The 19,034-nt window shown below is 33.3% G+C and overlaps 1 protein-coding gene across 3 annotated transcripts; it reads left to right on the top strand.

Annotated features, from left to right (window-relative positions):
- The first annotated feature begins 11,314 nt into the window (after positions 1-11,314).
- On the top strand, positions 11,315-17,373 carry LOC143226586 (uncharacterized). 3 transcript variants are annotated; one of them, XM_076457758.1, is made up of 3 exons: positions 11,315-11,468; positions 16,150-16,364; positions 17,176-17,373. In XM_076457758.1, exons 1-3 carry the CDS (start codon positions 11,425-11,427, stop codon positions 17,229-17,231), a joined length of 315 nt encoding a protein of 104 aa, XP_076313873.1. In that variant the 5' UTR covers positions 11,315-11,424; the 3' UTR covers positions 17,232-17,373. The 3 variants fall into 3 exon arrangements, with proteins under 3 accessions (XP_076313873.1, XP_076313874.1, XP_076313875.1); XM_076457759.1 differs by having other exon boundaries at positions 11,357-11,468; positions 16,153-16,364; XM_076457760.1 differs by having other exon boundaries at positions 11,417-11,707.
- The last annotated feature ends 1,661 nt before the right edge of the window (positions 17,374-19,034 follow it).

Here is a 19,034-nt window from a genome sequence, read left to right as displayed (position 1 = left end):
CTTGTAGTGAATATCATCAGATCTGTACATCCAGATCAATGAAGAGCAAGTTTTCCGAAGGGAAAGAGATAATCGCTCTGCCCGAGTTTTGATGGCCAAGAAGGTGGGGGACGAAAAAGAAGTGCTAGATGCACGATAAAAGCTGTCGCCGAGAGTAACAGCGATACTGTGAACATCAGTAAATTCCTGGCCATCTAAGAGCAAGATCAAAAGGAGGATGGAAGCATACTTCCTACTGACCTTCTGAATATTGTTCCATGTGATTATGGAACTGGTGGTAGAAGAGATGCTTTTTGAGAATTAATCCAAGATTCCTTCTGGCTTTGACGTCTTACCTGCTGAGCATGTGCACAGGCTCACTGAAAAGTGACAAGAATACCATGAAAAACTTCAAGGTTTTGGAAATAGATTGAGCAGCTGCCTAGACAATACAGTCGTCTATTGATGGCTAGCAGACAATGGTAGGATCAAGCTCCAAGAGATCAGTGACAGAGAGTCCATTGGGCTTGTCCAACTTTCACCGAGGCATGCAGGTCGGAAGACATCGACCATGGTCAGTCTCTGTCAAAATTATAGGAAAATGATTAATGTCCCGTGAGTCACTGTCAACTCTCCAAGAAATGTGAGAGAAAAGTGAAGGGGAGCAGAGAGAGAGAAAGATCAATAGCAGTAAAATATTGAGTAGGTGCATGAAAATAAGTATATGAAGCAGCATTAAAGAGAGAAAAGTTGCATCTGAGAGCATATGCTGTATGGAATGACTCCTCCAATCAATATCAACATCACCCAAGAGAGGATTATGTCCAGTAAAGTCCCCTAGAATTAAAAGGGAGACATAAACTGTTCAATGAGAGCATCAAGGTTTGATTGATCATAGGTCTCTCCAGGAGACAGGTAGACAGAACAAACAGTGAAGGTCTGACCCTTGAAGGCCATTCACTCGTCCATCATACAACCTATCATTTCTGTATAAAGAGAACTGTGAAAAGATTATTGTATCGGCAGATTCAAAACGTTTTCTGTAAGGAAAACACAAAATATGGTGAGAGTCAATAAAATCTGTACTGTAATCTATATTAGGATGGGAACCTCGACAGTTTCACTGCATCAACGTGTCAATTTTTTTATTTAGGTGGTGAAGTGGGTTGAGAGCCCTTGGTTTAGGAACATGTCATTTCTCTTCATTAGAAAGAAGTTTTTTAACCTTCATGGATTCTACCCTGGATCGAGGGTATAATTATTCATTTCGAGACCGAAGAAATGGATGGACCCGAGAAAATGTCAAAAGCACGATCCATAGAACTGGATCTGGGGAACATCTGAAAGTATTGGTGGGAACAGAGACAGGAGTAGACAATGACTTGCTAACTCTTTTAACCATGAAGGGCAAAGTCTCTTCATGTGGTTGGAGAACAACTCTTTCTAAGGCACAAAAAAAATCTGTCTACACTTTCACTGTAGCAGTGGAGTGGAGTGCAGCAGCATTTGTCCAAGATGGAATGGAGGATAGTAACTTTCGAGGCTTTGGGTGGGAGATTTTATTTACAGTCTTTGAACATTACATCTCTTTATCCTCCACCCACTGAAGGCAGAAACTAAGATAGAAGGGGTGTGAACTACTACAGTTAACACAGTTGGGTTCATGTTTGTACTCATAGGCGTCGTGTTTTTTGCCACCACAATGAGCGCACGATGTACATTAACGACAAAACCTGTTTGAATGGATAAATCTCTGGTACTGGAAACATTAGAATGACTGGGAATACATAGCCGTACCTTAAGTTTGAGTAACCTACCTTAATCATGGCAGGTGATTAAGGCAATGTAAACGTTAAAAGTAAAACATCGGTAGGCAGTATTATTCCATCGTTGCGAGTAGAGAAACACCTCACTGCAGAAACGCCTTGGGTGGAGAAACCAGCAAGGACCTATGAATCGTGGATGATCTTAAAATCCCTCTCAACAGTAACTCCTCTTGAGGAATTCCGAGTAGCATGGGAAGTAACTTCAATGGATATATCCTCAACGCTCTTTGAATTCAGGAGAATTTTAGTGTGTTGTGGTAAAGATGTTTCCACCAAAATGTCTCCAGAGCATATCTTTTTTACTGACCCGGAGGAGCCAGCAAGCCTCTCTAATCCCTTTTGAATGAAAAATGGAGACATCTGCCCAAAAGATTTCTCGTATAAGGAATGTATATTCAGAAATCGTGGTACAGAAGCCGAGTAAGATAATTATTGCTGAACGGAGTCGTTTATACGACGTGTTTTCTGATAATATGTTTTTGTTTTTCATATTTTTCAGTTGTATTTTTTACTTGGATGGGATATCCATAATAAACACAATACATTTCAGTGCTTACTGTCCCCGCCCACCATGGAGTTTTACGAGGCGACACACTGCAATACCAAGCAAAGACATTGCAACAACACCAGGGTTTCGTGAACACTATACCCAAAAATCAGCATCAGACACAATGCCCACAACATCCGTTGAGAACGTCCAGCATACTACTCGGTTTACCCTAGCCCAAACAGACGAGACTATTCACCCAATGGCAGCCTACCTACAGGAATTCAAGACCAAAGTGATGTGTTAGGGTTGGACCCCTCAACCACCTCTCCTCCCCTTCATGGGTTGCCACGCACAGCAAACACGTGGGTGGATGTTCAGGTCCCAAAGGAGGTAAATCAAAAGTACAGAATCTTCTCCCTCATCACGTAGATAAATCCCTCTTGAGGAATTGTGAACATGCTTTAAATCATTTTAAATATCAACATTCCCAAAAAGAACATACAAAAACACAAATTCAGTGAGCACACGTTATTACTGAAAGAGTTAATAACCATGAGAGTTTCAACAAAGTGAGAGTTCGTAAAATGGACTTCCCACCTTTACTTTATGTATTACTTGGTGGTTTAGCAAGTATGGCAATTTAAAAAGCCGTTGGAATGTAAAAAAATGGAACAGACGAAGCTAACTATTTTTGTTTCTGAAGAAATGATACAACTGCTTTACCGACCTAGGCTTTAGGAAAATGTGGTTTGAATTTCTCACAAACCTGTATGATAGAGTATAGACTATAGGAAATGGTACTAGTTAACACCACCCACTTTCAACTATTGTTATTTTTAAACTTAGCCGTCCCCTTATATTATACTCTTGTGTATTGAAGGAGATTCGAATCTAATATCCTCATATTACGACTCCACTACCTACCCCACCCACCACACTATACTAGGAATTGTCTGAGAGACTCCCATGTTTAATGTAAAAATGCAATATTCACCTTATATTATTTTGGGTGTTGTTTACAGCGTCTTTTAGAAATATAAAAATAAATTTGAAGTTGTAAGTAACATAACTAGTTCCAGTACTTATCTCTTATGGAATTACCGTCAAGAATCAACATTCAATGGTAGATCCGTCCAGAAGAGTAATGTAATAGGTCTGTTCAACAATGATCTATCTAAAAGAAAGGATTTTAACCTCATTGGATGGAAATTTGCAGGTCAGTTACCAGCTGTGAATATTTCTCAAGAGTTTATTTGAAAGACAGACATATGTCAACACGTTTGTTGTTGAGCATAAAGCTACACAATGGGTTATCTGTCAATCCATATTTCGTTGGTAAAAAGAGTAGCCCAGAAGTTGGCGGTGGGTGGTGATGACTAATTGCCTTTCCTCTAGTCAGTCTTACACTTCTATATTAGGAACGGCGAGCGCAGATAGATCTCTGTAGCTTTGCCTTCATATCCCTTTGCATTCACGCCCTCGTACGTCAGCATTTTTTGAATGTTTTCGGACATCCTGAGTTCTTCTTTGCTCTTTATCATTTACATTAATGACAGTGATATAATCGCTAAATTAGTAAACTCTTGAGTATTTCTAGCTGTACTTAGGATGTTAAAGTACTGCTAGTAGATTGACAGGTAATTCACTAAAACCATCGAGGCATTGACAAAGCTAATATAATTTTAGAGCTCATCTATACATTTATTATTCTGTTACAAGTGAAAGAACAAGATATGGAAGATAGCGTTAACTTAAGAAAATATATGGACTTCTTGAAAAGTGTATGGGTGAGGGAAAGAATGGTTATTTCATAGGGTCAGATTAAAGATTACTTATTTTCTCTTGATAAAAAGAAATCAGTAAGAGATGATCTTATTAAAGTTTACAAGACTACCTGTTCGATCAACAGTTTAAGTTAAACACAAAGCTACACAATGGATTAATTATGTTCTGACCATCACGGGTATCAAAACTCGGTTTCTAGTGTTGTAACTCCACAGACATACCGCTGTGCCACTTGGGAGGGCTGGATCGATAGAACAAAACCTGATTTCTTTGTGCTAAACTCTACAGACAATGAGTCGAGTCCCCCACTGGTACAGCGGTAAGTCTACGGATTTACAACACTAAAATCAGGAGTTCGATTCCCCCGGTGGACTATGCTATAAGAAAAACACACAAACACAATAAGTCAAGAAGATATTAGATTATCAACTGGAGAAGACGTGTTGGGATCCACTCGGCAAGTTTATTTTCTGACGAGCTCTTTCGCTGTAAAGTATTCTAATTGTCTCGAAATCTCAACATTTCTAGAGGAATGCTGCGAGATTTTTTTTTACTCTGTAATTTTATGATTAACAATCATAAGGCTACTCTGGCTCCATAAAAACAATGGGATGACTACCTCAATGTTCCACACGTGTCTGGAGATCAAAATATATTCACGTATACCCTGGATTGTGCTTGCTCCTTTTCAGACGGAAAGATAGTGACATATGGTTGACGTATTGCGAAACAAAAGAAATGTTTACTACATTGTTTACATTACAGTACACTACCGGGTCGTTGTATAAATAGCTCACAGATTGTGGTAATTCACCTTTTGCTTTAAACCACGACTGTTTTCCTTAAATCATATTATTTTTATTCTGATGTTGTAATAATGGTCTCGAATCATGATTTTACAAAGTCAAAAATACTGAATATGTTGTTTTTCTTAGCAGCTATCAACCGTATAAATATATCTGCATAAAATGTATTGAAAACAGTTAAATATGCAGATGTCCGAGTGCAGTTTAATCGTTGTTGTTGTTTTCAAATTAAGCACAAAGCTGCATGATGAGTTCTCTGCCCATCACGGGTATCGAAACCCGATTTTTAGCGTTGGAAGTCCGCAGACATACCGCTGAGCCACTGGGGGCGAAGTTTAATTCACAAGTATGAATTGATTGTTTTTTTTAATATTTATTTAATACATTACGCATGTTACGATTACTGTAATACGTGTATCAATGAGATGGCTGTAAGTTTGATATTTACAATGCTAAAACCCAAGTTTCTGTTCCGTACGGTGTGTACAACAAAAGCTTTTGTTCTGAAACAAACTGTATGTTTTAAACGTTGTCATTCTAATAGTTTATTAATGCAAAGTTAGACAGAGTAATGGAAAATGATTTATATTTTAAATGTTAAAAACAATCTTTGTGTAATATATATATAGTTTTCAGTTTTACCATGCCTAATTCAATCTAGTTAAGGTGAAATCTCTTTTAAACGTTGCGATATTGACCAATTCAAAATAAATATAACTGAAGTTTGAATTCGGGAAGCCCTGATCTTAAACAAAAAACACGCTTTCTCTAAACCGTTTCATTTTAAACTAAACTGATACCTGAAAGATTCACAGTAATATAGCTCATTAAATTTATGTTATGTTTGACGTTTCTTTAGATCTACATTTGTTATACACTAATTGCAAAACACTTTAGCGCTTAATACAGAACGGATAAAATCATTATCGCAATGTTAACGGCTTATAAGTTGCATCTATGATGTAGTTACATCTTTTGTGCTACCTATTCATGGCAAATGGTGTAGTCTTAATTGATCAAATACTGAAATTAAAAACAAACAAAAAACATTGACATTATTTATGATAAAAATAACTCCAGATTCGACGTTTTCTCTAATCCATTTGAAAACCGTATAGTGGCAGTTGACAGCATAAGGATATTTAAGCTGATAGTGATAAGTATGTTGAACACCTCGTTTTTTCAGGATTTTCTCTACCATTGGATTTTTATCAAACCAGTCTTCCACAACCAACCAATGAATGTTGGGCACGTGCATTAAACTTTGGGTAAACCTTGTTATTTCTAGAATCTGATTAGCTAGTGCATAAGTTGCAGTGATGATATAAATTGTTGGTAATTCAATATTTTGATTCTCTCGATTATGAACGAGTTGGGTTTTATGGATTTCTACAGAGGAAATTAAGAAAAACATAAATACACACATACATGTACACATATAACATTTTTTACCTAAAAATTGACACTTGTAGTTCAAATAAAAGTGATAGTCTTGTTTTCGGTGTCTCATGTTTTAGGTTATTATTAAGTGTAAGAAACATACGATGCGGAAGTTTTATCACAGTTAAACTAAAAGTATGGAACTATTGAATACATATCATAAGAGCCCCTCAATGGTTTAGCGTCAAATCTGAAGGCCAGAATTCGGGTTTTGATACGTGTGGTTAGCAGAGCGCAGATATTTTAACAACAAAATAACAAGTATTAAAAATAAGAATATTTACTATTTTCTGTGTTAAGTACTAACAAAGTATGAAACTATAATTATTTCATAAATTAACTTTGAACTATTAATTATTAGCTCCCCGCTAGTACAGCGACATGTCTACGAATTTACAACACTAAAATCAGGGTTTCGATTTCCCTCGGTGGGCTCAGCAGATAGCCTAATGTGGCTTTGCTATAAGAAAACACACACAAACACACATTGATTATCATTTTTTTATAACTCCATATGTAAAGAGAGTATAGGCACGCTGTAATATATACATATATATACGTATGTATGTGTATTTTAGTGAAAATTAATAAATTTTAATGAGGTTAAATAAGCAAAATCACAAAGAAAGATTGCTTTAAGACAATAAATTCCAACTCTGACTAAGTATATTAGTTTGTTACAACGTATAAAGGACGAAACAAAAATAAATTAAACAAAAAAATCTCCACTAATTGAAAAGATCCCAGGGTACAAACTATAATATGGGTTTATAAAATGTACCCTAACTTTTGAAGTTCTTTTAGTTATGAGTACGGTCATTTAACAACTTACCACTACATTATGTGGATGTACACCTTGCCGCATATAAAGGCTTGTTTAAAACATGATAGTTGTTGTTGTTTTGAATTAAGCACAAAGCTACACAATGGGCTATCTGTGCTCTGCCCACCACGGGTATCGAAACCCGGTTTTTAGCGTTGTAAGTCCGCAGACATACCGCTGAGCCACTGGGTGGCAACATGATAGTCACAGTAGAGTTGGTGGATGGGTGGTGGTTGGGAACTGCACGAGAGTGTTTGGATAGCTGGGTGGGACGCTTCATGCTGGTGATGCTCGTTTGGTGTGCTGTCAATTAGTGCCTTTCTACCACATTGGGGGCTGGAATGCTAACTTGAAGAGGTAAGTTTTGAGCTTACTTACCCCTTAATGGTAGTATCTTATTTCCTTATTATTATTATTATTGTTATTTATTTCAATTGATTCTTTACTTTGGAGAGCAGTCACTTTCCCACAACTGTCTGCAGGCAGTGAAAAGTGATATACACGTGGGACGTTGTGGGCTTGAGCACCCAAATCTCGTTCTCCTAATTTCTATTTCTAATACTATATCTATTACCACTATTTTATTTCTTATCTGAGACTGGCGAGTGGAAGTTAAAACTGATAGATAGTATATTCCCACCGCATTGTGAGTTCTACTTCTTCAGTCACCTTCAAAACTTAGGGTACATGTTATAATCGCACATTATATCTTGTACCCTGGGTTATTTTCAGTTAGTGCAGCGTTTTTTGTTTAATTTCTTTTAGTTTCGGCTTGTTTTCTGAGTTATAACAAACTAATATATATATAATAAATAGTATTTGGTCATAAATACAGTAGGTCATGTTGCGTATTATAATATTACAATTTATTATGTTGCGTAAGTTAATGTATAACGATTTGAAATAGTTGATTTTTTTATTTTAATTTAAACTTTAATTTAATGTCGATATGTATCGAATTTATGAGATTTATTAACAAGAGTAATACACACTGTTTTCTTTCTTGACACAAATATATTTTAATATACACAGTGCAATTTATAATATATATATGTACAAAAGTTTTACAAACTAACAAACAACATTGAGTCTTCTATCTGGTCTAGAAATGAATATTTTGTATCAATGGTTCACGATTAGCGAATTAATTCTGTGTTGATATTTTTGTGTAATGGCTAGCCAAATGCTGTTTACAAGTTGACTTTTTCTGACGAAAATATATAATCTTCTTGTAGAAATACTAACATCCAAAGTTAATACAATAAATTTAAATGTTTTGTAATTTTCGAAATCTATAAAAAGTTCCTGGTTAAATATTTGTAGTTTTCCTGTTAATAAATGGTGATGGATGGTGATGACTAGCTGCCTTCCCTCTAGTCTTACACTGCTAAATTAGGGACGGCTAGCGCAGATAGCCCTCGACTAACTTTGCGCGAAATTCAAAAACTAAGCCAAGTTATTCTAGACTGTCATCAGAGGGAGCAAATCGTTTAACTACTTAATCTGACGATCCCATAAATTATTGATGGTGTCTGTAGTTCTTTATCTGCAACTTTAATATATTCAAGTTTCTTTACCAACTATTGAACTTCCTTTAAATGCGCACGCTAGTGAGTAAGAAAGATAATTGGGTAAGCATTTAAAAAAGTGTCACTCTGTCATGGATGGACAAGAAGAAACAATTCTGTGGCAAATAATTGTTGTTTTAGCACTGAAAGAAATGTATAATTACAACTAATGTACTTTAGTAACTGATACATTTAGTAAAATACGAAAAAGTACAATATACATGTCAAACACATGCTCATAGAAATGTGTAGATAATTAATGAGTCATAAAATTTGTTGATTTAGCACGTGTTTGTAACATCATTTCCATTATCTATGACATTGCATAGATCACCATTTTATATCGTACATTGTTATTGTATTTCGTTAACCATCGTATTTCAATGAAGTTACTTCACGTACATCAACAAATTAAGAGTCTATCTACTTTGTAAAAACTCAGTGTAAAGTGAAATTTACAGTGTCGTTTGTCGATTAATAACTCTTTCAATAAAAATGATGGCATTTCACTATATTTTAGCAAGAATATTTTAAAACTATTATGATGACTCAAACATGTTAATATCCAATAAATATACAAGTACTTTTGGTTTTAATAGAAATTCTGCCACTTAAAAACAAATGTGCTGTTTTCACTTAAACTGTTATTAAATAAGTTAAATGTTACTTACCACACAAGTGCCGAATTTTCCCTAAAATTTAATATAAATAAAGCTGCATAGTCTTGACAAACTGATCTGTACTTCCAACCTTTTCTCTGTCATAGTAGATACGTTAAACCATCGCTGTCGATAAGTGAATTGCCTATTTTACAGGTTTCATAGAATAGTTTTTTTTATATAGTATAATACAAAACGGATTTCTAATAAATTTTACACATACAGCTTGTATGAAAAACTATTATTGGAATATTCAATTTATTACAAAATGACTATGTTTGTAAGATTACTGTTAGATGAGGTAACTACCAATGATCGATTGTAATTGTGTCTCTCAGCTAATTCTATTAAGCGGGCAGCAAAATGAACAGTTTGTTGTTCCTTATTCCACCTTTTCATTCTGGAAATTATTTTGAATGAAGGATAACATTCATCTTATCATAATCCATTAATATTTCGATTGGGAAAAGTTATTGAACTTACCAGCTAAATTCTGGAGCATGACTTGGTAGTGACATGGCTTGAGTTGTAATGAAAGTACTTCAATTACACTTCGGTGTAAGGAACATCAGTAAAGTTCAGAGAAGTGATAAAGTAGTTGTTTGTTTTATATGTAAAAACGGCTAGTCTTGGTTGAAAACCCCCTTCAAACATGTGGTCAGCTATCGGTCAGTTACTTCTTTTTTTCTTTGTGAACCTGACGATGAATTAAGAAGGTCGAAACGTTGTTCGCTCCTCTACATAAAACGTTTTCTCAACCCAAACGAGCCGTTTTTACATATATATTTTTCTCTACAAGTGGGTTTTCTCGTCATCACTGAGTTGTTTGTTTTGTTAATTTCTGAAAGCTCAGGGGATTAAAGCACTCGAACTCGAGGAAGTGGTCACCTTTCTTGTTAATCTAGTATGAAAATTATAAAATCCCTTATACTTATAAAAAGTTATAATCCAAACTGGTGTGCAAAGTCAGAAGAGAAGGGAGCTATTTGATGTGGGTTTGAGAAATGTGTTTTGATTATAATGACAAGCAGCAGTTTAGCATGTACAAAAAACAAAAAGAAAAACAACAATCTATTGAGATTATTTTACTAAAATAAAAATAATTTAGCAAAATATAATCACTTTTTTTTTTTACAATTGAGAGATGATTATATTTTGTAACTTTATTGACTACTTTTCGCTTAATGTGATTTCATAAACTCATACCAAAGAATATCTGACATTATTTCATGTAATTATATTGACAAAAAAATTCTAGCTTGAACTCAAAAAAAAAAAGACTCCAGCTCTATTATACAGAAATACAGAGATAACAATCATATATTTTGTAAAACACAAAGTGGCACCAAAACTGGAACTACTTGTTCTGATGTATTCTATATTGGAGTTTATCTATAAGCATATGATAAACGCTCACTGTTAATCCCATATTATTTTAAAGCGGAAATAAAGGAAGGGTCATTTATCCATCACAGGGCGATTCTTTATGGCAGTAGAAAAGTCTCCGTGTTGTAAAATAAATCAAAAATGTAAGCCCCCATGTTTACATGGTATCAAAACAGGTTTTTGTTTGTTTATAATTTCGCGCAAAGCTACACGAGGGCTATCTGCGTTAGCTGTCCCTCCCTAATTTAGCGGTGTAAGACTACAGAGAAGGCTCTGGTCATCACCACCCACCACCAACTATTAGGCTACTCTTTTACCAACGAATAATGGGATTGACCGAAACTTATAACGCTCCCACGGCTGAAAGAGCGAGCATGTTTGGTGTGACGGGAATTCTAACCCACGCTATTCAGATTACAAGTCGAGTGCCTTAACCACCTGGCCATAAAACAGATAGTTACAATTTTTTATGCTACTGTGTATTTTACATATGTGATAATGATGAAGATCTTGTGCAGATATCTCTCAAACAACTTTGCGTGAAATTCAATAAAAGAACAAGAAAGCAAAGAAAAAAAGAGTGAGAGAAAGAAGAAAAAAACCAAATAATGGAATTTCATCTATAAGCATAAGGAATACGCCCTCTGGATTTTTTTCAATTAATGTTCTTACTTACAGCGTGTAAAAGGAAAAGTGTAACCGTGATGTAAATACATTTTTTAGTACAAAATATCAGTATTAACCCAGTTTGGTGTCTTTAGAGTCATTTAGCGAATAACAAATAATTATAATAGTATATATAAATATATATGTTGTTATTATATTACTGGATTTTGTCTATAGCGATTATTAATAATAATTAATATACAGACTGTAAACAGTGTAAGCCTAGAGTAATGTATCAGTAGCATGCACTACCATTATTATTATAATACACATTGCAAGGTGAATGACCGATGTTTTTTATTTAAATTTAAAACAGATATTGTTTTTTTTTTCTTAATACAAACCATAAGCCCTTGTACTATGAGATTAACGAAAATATATTAAACGTTGATGAATTACAATACAAACTATTTTTGTAGATTGATTTTGTATAATGACAGTTTATTACACTTTGCTGTTACTTATAACAAAAGTACAAGTGATACATAAATTATTATTAATGTGCGATATGTTGCACTTTTGCATAACATAGAACCATTTTGTCTATCAAGGCTGTCTTTGTACACTTAACTCTTAGGAAAAGTAAATTTTCCTATCACAAAATTGTTTTAATGAGAATCGAGATTGACTTTCTCAAATATCAAACTTGTGACCTAACTTTATATAATTATCAAAACATTGTAGAAATACCTTTGAGGTTGCAACTTTATTGACTCCTCAAATAATTTTGTAAAACATAGCTGTAACTTCAGTTTAAAAAAAAAAATCTCTTATCTGTCTTTTCTCAAGAGAAGATAAGTTTAACTTAACCCCTTTTTACATAGAAAATATCCCATTCCCAGAAATATGCTAAGCTCTCCTCTGAATCCTTCTACTAAGTTAATATCCTTTGTTAGATAGATACTGAAACTGTACACAGTATAACAAATATCCTTCATAAGTCCTAACTAGTGCTTTGTACAGAGATATACTTACCTCAATTCACTTGCAATCAGTGTCTGTAAATACACTATAAATTTGATTGATTTCATTACTAGCAACAGAACATTGCTTCAATAGCTTGAGTAACTCATCCAACTCTAATTCAAGATTTTTTTTTAATTATGCTATTGAGTTGGTTCTCATTTGTATTAAAATTATGATAACCAGAATGTATTACCTTGCACTTATTGTAATTATGGTTTCATAATGATAGTCTGCAGGTTCACTGGTTCAAACATTTAACATGGCTTTATAAAACTTAATTTCATCTGCATATTTACCTGCAAGTGTACTTTAGAAATAGTTCTTATATACTTTCATTTTGAATCCTCATTTCTATATCATTGTGATATTTTCAATGACTAAAATTACAGCTACCAGTATTATCAACATGTAGTGTTATAGTTGTAACTATCACTCTCTCCCTTATGAAAACTGGTTGTTGAGCAAAGGGTCAGTCACATTTAGAAGTGTCATAATATCAAACATGGTTCCATACTTTAAAAAAAAACACATAAAGAATAATTTATACTTAGACATTTCATCACTTATAAACAAAAAATAACTTGTTTCTTTTCCTTTGAAAAATCCAACAAGGCAACCCTTTTCCATATATTGCTCAGTAGCAATAGTCTAAAGACAAAGATCCATTAGTCTGTGTCACATCTATATGTTATTATAAGACAGCTTTGACAACAATATAAGTATGTGTTATGTGTTGGAGAAGCATTTTAGCATGTACACTAATTCCTTTTGTATGCATACTGAAAAACATTTGAAGTGTAGTCTTTACCTTAATTATTAGCTATACAACTTGCCAGTTGATCTGAGTCATTCTTTAGTACTTCAGTATCTTCAGTACAGGTAGAGAGAAACTAAAGAGTTGAGTTTCATTAACAAATTTGATTTATTGATTATAAATGCCCATATCAATATCATTAATGTAAACAAATAAGGGGAAAGACTCGAGCACTGACCAGTAATGAAGGTCAAGTTTGACTGGATTCTATTACCTCAACCACTCTAAATCCAGTCAACTTATCATTTTCTGTCTCTAACTGATGTAATTTTCTTAAAAAAATATTTTGTGTAACAGTGAGACCTTATGTAAAGCTTTTTGCAAATCTAATTGTGTTACAGTTAAAACAAAATGTTGCTGTCACCAGGGTCAAACAAAAACGGTACTAAATAAAGCAAAAGAAACATATGCTTTTCAAAAAAAGAAACACAAAAGGGATATTTATGTTATTTTAAAGAGAAATATATGTAATAATGTTACAAGCTTAGAGTATGTGATGTTACATGTGTTAAGGCACTGATTGTCAGACCAAAATGACAATAAAAGTTGTGCACTTTGAAAACGGAGGAAAACATCGAATTTTTTGCCAAAACGCATTCATGTCCAATAAATATGTTTGAGAGATCTGCATGTTCTGCAAGTGCAACATGTGCAAAATCCCTATAAAAGTGACGGGTTCTCAGTTTCCATAGCTCAGTGTTAAGCCACTGACACGCAATACAGTTACGCCAAGACTGACTCAAGCACAACGCAACAATGCCATTGGTTGCTTGGAAGCAGGCGAATCTTGATCAGATGTTGCCAGAGCTGTGAATGTCCACCCAAGCACCATCACAAGGCTATGGAATCGTCACCAACAACATGGATCAATTTGTGACCGTCCACGATCTGGCAGACCTCGTGTGACCACGCCCACACAAGATCGCTATATCCAGTTACGTCACCTTCGGGATAGGACCACCACTGCGATGTCTACTGCCTCAACCATACCAGGGCTGTGTAGGATTTCCGATCAGATCGTACGCAACTGTTGACGAGATTCTTAGGCCCCATGTGCAACCCATCATGGTGAACATTGACGTTTATCAACATGACAACGCCCATCCTCAAACAGCATGACTCACCACTGTCTTTTTGAGACACCACAATATCAACATTCTTCCCTGGCCCTCCAGATCACCAGATTTAAACCCCATTGAACATCTTTGGGACGAGTTTGACCGACGTCTGCTACGGTGACAACCTCAACTGCAGACTCTACCTCAGCTTGCAGCAGCTTTGCAGGTTGAGTGGACAGCCATTCCACAGGATGTGATTCGTCATTTCATCGCTTCCATGGGCAGGAGATGCCAAGCAGTTATTGATGCTCACGGGGGGCATACTCGTTATTGGCGTTGAGTGACGTTAAACTTCAACTAGTGAGAGTGGACTTTGCCTTTGCAGATTTTGGATGCTCAGCAGTGAATGTGCAAAGTTTCATACATGTCATACAGAACTACCCAGAATAAACTTGTTAACAAATGTGTCTCAAATTTTGCCTTTTGTGTTTCTTTTTTTGAAGAGTATATAACTTTCAAACAACTAGAATACAAATTTTATCACTTAAAAAAAAAAAAACAAACAGTTACGAAACCCATACATGGACAGGACTAGGTATAAATATTAATAAACAATAGAACATAAACCTTAGTGTAATGAATTACAATATCAATGAAACTAGGTAAAAAGAGCAAGAAAAATAAGTAACCTAACTTGCCAAATGATAATACAATGTTTCAAAATTTAACAACTTCTCAATATTAAGAACAGTATTTACCAATAATTAACAATAACACTTTCTCACCGTATCTTGTGAATTTATCTATTTCCAAGGTGAAAGAAGACTTTTTATTTGGTATTAGACCATGAGGTTACATTTCATGTTACTAGCTATTATTATAAATCTACATATTAATATCTGTACATCACAACTAGTGTCAAAATACATGCACAATCATAAATCAACCTCATTTTGATAAACGGTTGAGCACTTTAATGTAACTAAACATTTATAATCCAGTTAAACAATAGAAGGAATAATGAATGAAAAGTAAATAAAATAAAACTAGAATTTATGTCACTTTCATTTGTTAAGATAACAAGTAACTCCTCAAAAATGATAAATTCAAAAATTGTACACAATTAGAATTATATAATTAACACTTGAAGCCATGGAAACCTGTTGAAATTCCATAATTACAGAATTGAGGAAAACAAAAACAGGTGTCAGTTTGATAAGTCAAAATACAAGGTGAAATTTGTAAGAAGAACAAAAATATGTTTGTCCATTGTACAGTTTGTGTTTTACAACTGCATAACCTCTGGCTTTTCTTCAATATTATTGTAAATTGTATCTGGTATTTACTTTCCCACAAACTGTAGGATAAAGTGAATATTTGATAACTTTAATATAAAATGATAATATCTTGTTGAAGGAAACTGTAAAATGTCTTAGCATGTGAACTTAGACCTTCACTTTTGCAAATGGGATTAATATCAGCCAAAATGTGTGCACTTTGACCCCACTTTTGAAAATGGGATTAATATTGGTCAAAAGTAATAACATTACTGTTCTTCATATGTATTTATATGTTTCATATGTACTTGTATTTTCAAATCAAAATTATTTCTATCATTAAGATAACTGCAGTTACAATATAGTGTTCTACGAATATATCTTTACTTGATATATATTTTTAAGTAGATTTTCCTGTTAGAGGAAGTCTAAATTCTTATAGTGAACTATATAAGAATATATTATTATTGGATGGAGCTATAGATGTTCTGTATCAGATAATTTGAATGATATTTAAAGATATATTATTTTGTGATGTTTGTGTATTTTTTTATTCTTTTTTTTGTGTAAATCAAAGGTGAAGAAATGTATGTACCTACTTTTCAGAAGTGGCCACATGTCAATACATGCTGCAGAAGGTAAACACAGTTCTGCTACTAACCAGTTAGAACAAGAAGGCCTAGAGATTCAGCAGATGAAGTGCACTCAGTGTCAAGTAATTAGTGGCTTGGGAATTTTTGGTGCTGGGACCTATGTACTCTATCATGCGAGGCAAGCCAAACAAGTATACAGTAAAATGATAGGTTTAACATTTGGCATTGGTGAGTTATTTGAATTTTAAAAATAATTATAGCATGGTATAGATAAATGCATATATGGATAAAAGTAATGAAAGCTTATTTTAGAAATACTGCTTTTTTGTCACAAAGAAACAAAATATGACAACTTTTGGTATGCGGTACATAAATACATTAGTTACATGCAAACATTTTTTTCTGAATATTTTGTCTTTAATGCAGAAAATTGTGACCTGTTTTTAACATTGGCTCTAATAGTTCAATACAGAATAAAATATATACACATGGTGCTAAACATTTGTGTTGTATGTAATATTTTCAGGGAAAGATTTCTATATATAATACAGTTTTTTTAACTGACTGCATAGCCATACGTTAGTATTACTTCTTACTTAAACATAATTAACTTTTTAATCAGAAAGTGCACATGTAATTATTAATGAACAGAACCATTTATTTATTTTTATAAAGCTATGTTTTATCTTTAATCGTATTATACTTCAATATTTGAGATTAAGTTTATATACCTGGCTAAGTTATTATATTTGCTAATAATCAGACTCTTTTCTTCAAGAAATTATAGCATAGAAAGAATTCATAACTATAATTGACTAGTTTAATATGGCTTTGAAATTGAGTTTTGTGTGAGGACTGCAGCAAAAACTAATATTTGTAAGGATTTCAGGATTCTCGTAGTTTATTTGTAAGTGTTTACACATTACTCAAACATAAAACTTCTGCATTTATGGATTCCTTCATATTTCTGTTTAATTACTTCTTCAGTGAATCTTACAATATGTAAAATAAAAGTTCCATTACTCATTTTTTTCTGCAGGACTGTTAACTGTTGGTGTTGCAAGGCTAGGAAATTTTCCTCCATTTCAACATTAATCTCATACAGGTTCAAAAATGTTCACAACTAGTAAAGCTGACAGGCCTTGAAGAGTTTAATAATGCAATAAGAAATTTCATCATACTGTTTTGATCATTCACTGTATATGCTTTATGAGAGGTTAAAGAGTTTTGGAAAGAAGATAGTTTTCCTTTGTTTGTAACAAGAGATAATTATTTTATTAATGAAACCCAATAACTGGGTAGCAGAAACTTAAGTTTGAAGTCTCTTTACCAACTGAGGAGTATTTTTTTCACTTTACAGACCAAATGTAATGAACATAAATATATCTAATACTTGGTAAGTTAGTGTTTTTAATATTTTCTGCAATGCAACATTCTATTTTTTGTTCAAATATAAGCTTAAGTGCAATTCATTTCACAAAGCATGTTACCATTTCTGGAGCATATTTTGTCAAATGGTTGAAAAATGTGTCACATACAAAGTAGGGAAGTGTGCCATTGTGAAAGAGTTTTGTAACTTGTACAGATAACTAAAACTTATATTGAAAGTCTTTATATATTAGTATTGGTGAATTTATTTAGGAACAAACATGTTATAGTTAAAGAGGTATACTATACACACAACATAAAATAACCTTAACCCTTTCGGCAGTGAATAACAACTTTTAATGTTTGGCATGGCACTAAATATATATTCTTGATACTTCAACTAATTACTAAACGCATGATATCTCGGCAATAACTCAACAAAAGTTTCTGAAATATTCAGTGATTGTACCCAATACTATATATGTTAAATTCAATACATAAGATTAACAGGAATAAAGGAAGATCGTCTGCCGCGCTGAGCCTTCAAGTCAACTGCTGTCGCCAACCAAATGCGCCGAAAGGATTAAGTACATTTCTTCAGTTGTAATCCTTGATATCTGTTTAAATTACATGTGCAGTACTTAGTTCTGACAGTGTGTATTAGAGTGTCCCAAATCAAACAAAAACCTAATTAAACTGTGGGTGCTTTTTTGATTCCTATTTATAGGGTAATAATATTTTATATGTTATGGACAGTACAAATATATTCAATAAAATCAATAATAGTATTTTATATGTTATGGGCAGTACAAGTACAATCAATAAAATCAATAATAATATTTTATATGTTATGGACAGTACAAGTACAATCAATAATAATATTTATATGTTATGGGCAGTACAAGTACAATGAATAAAATCAATAATAATATTTTATATGTTATGGACAGTACAAGTACAATCAATAATAATATTTATATGTTATGGGCAGTACAAGTACAATCAATAATAATATTTTATATGTTATGGACAGTACAAGTACAATCAATAATAATAGTTTATATGTTATGGACAGTTCAAGTACAATCAATAATAATATTTTATATGTTATGGACAGTACAAGTACAATCAATAATAATATTTATATGTTATGGGCAGTACAAGTAAAATGAATAAAATCAATAATAATAGTTTATATGTTATGGACAGTACAAGTACAATCAGTAAAATTGGTAATAATATTTTATATGTTATGGGCAGCACAAGTACAATCAATTAAATCAGTATTAATATTTTATATGTTATGGACAGTACAAGTACAATGAAATGAATAAAATTAGTAATAATATTTTATGTGTTATGGGCAGTACAAGTACAATGGAGAAAATCGGTATTAATATTTTATATATTATGGGCAGTACAAGTACAATCAATAACAATATTTATTTTATATGTTATGGACAGTACACGTACAATCAATAAAATCCACGGTAATGCTTTATGAAATGCTTCATTCACTTGTAATCATCA

The sequence above is a fragment of the Tachypleus tridentatus genome, chromosome 9, assembly GCF_004210375.1.
Source record: "Tachypleus tridentatus isolate NWPU-2018 chromosome 9, ASM421037v1, whole genome shotgun sequence".
Lineage (NCBI taxonomy): Eukaryota > Metazoa > Arthropoda > Merostomata > Xiphosura > Limulidae > Tachypleus > Tachypleus tridentatus.
This window is presented reverse-complemented; position numbering and strand designations above follow the sequence as displayed.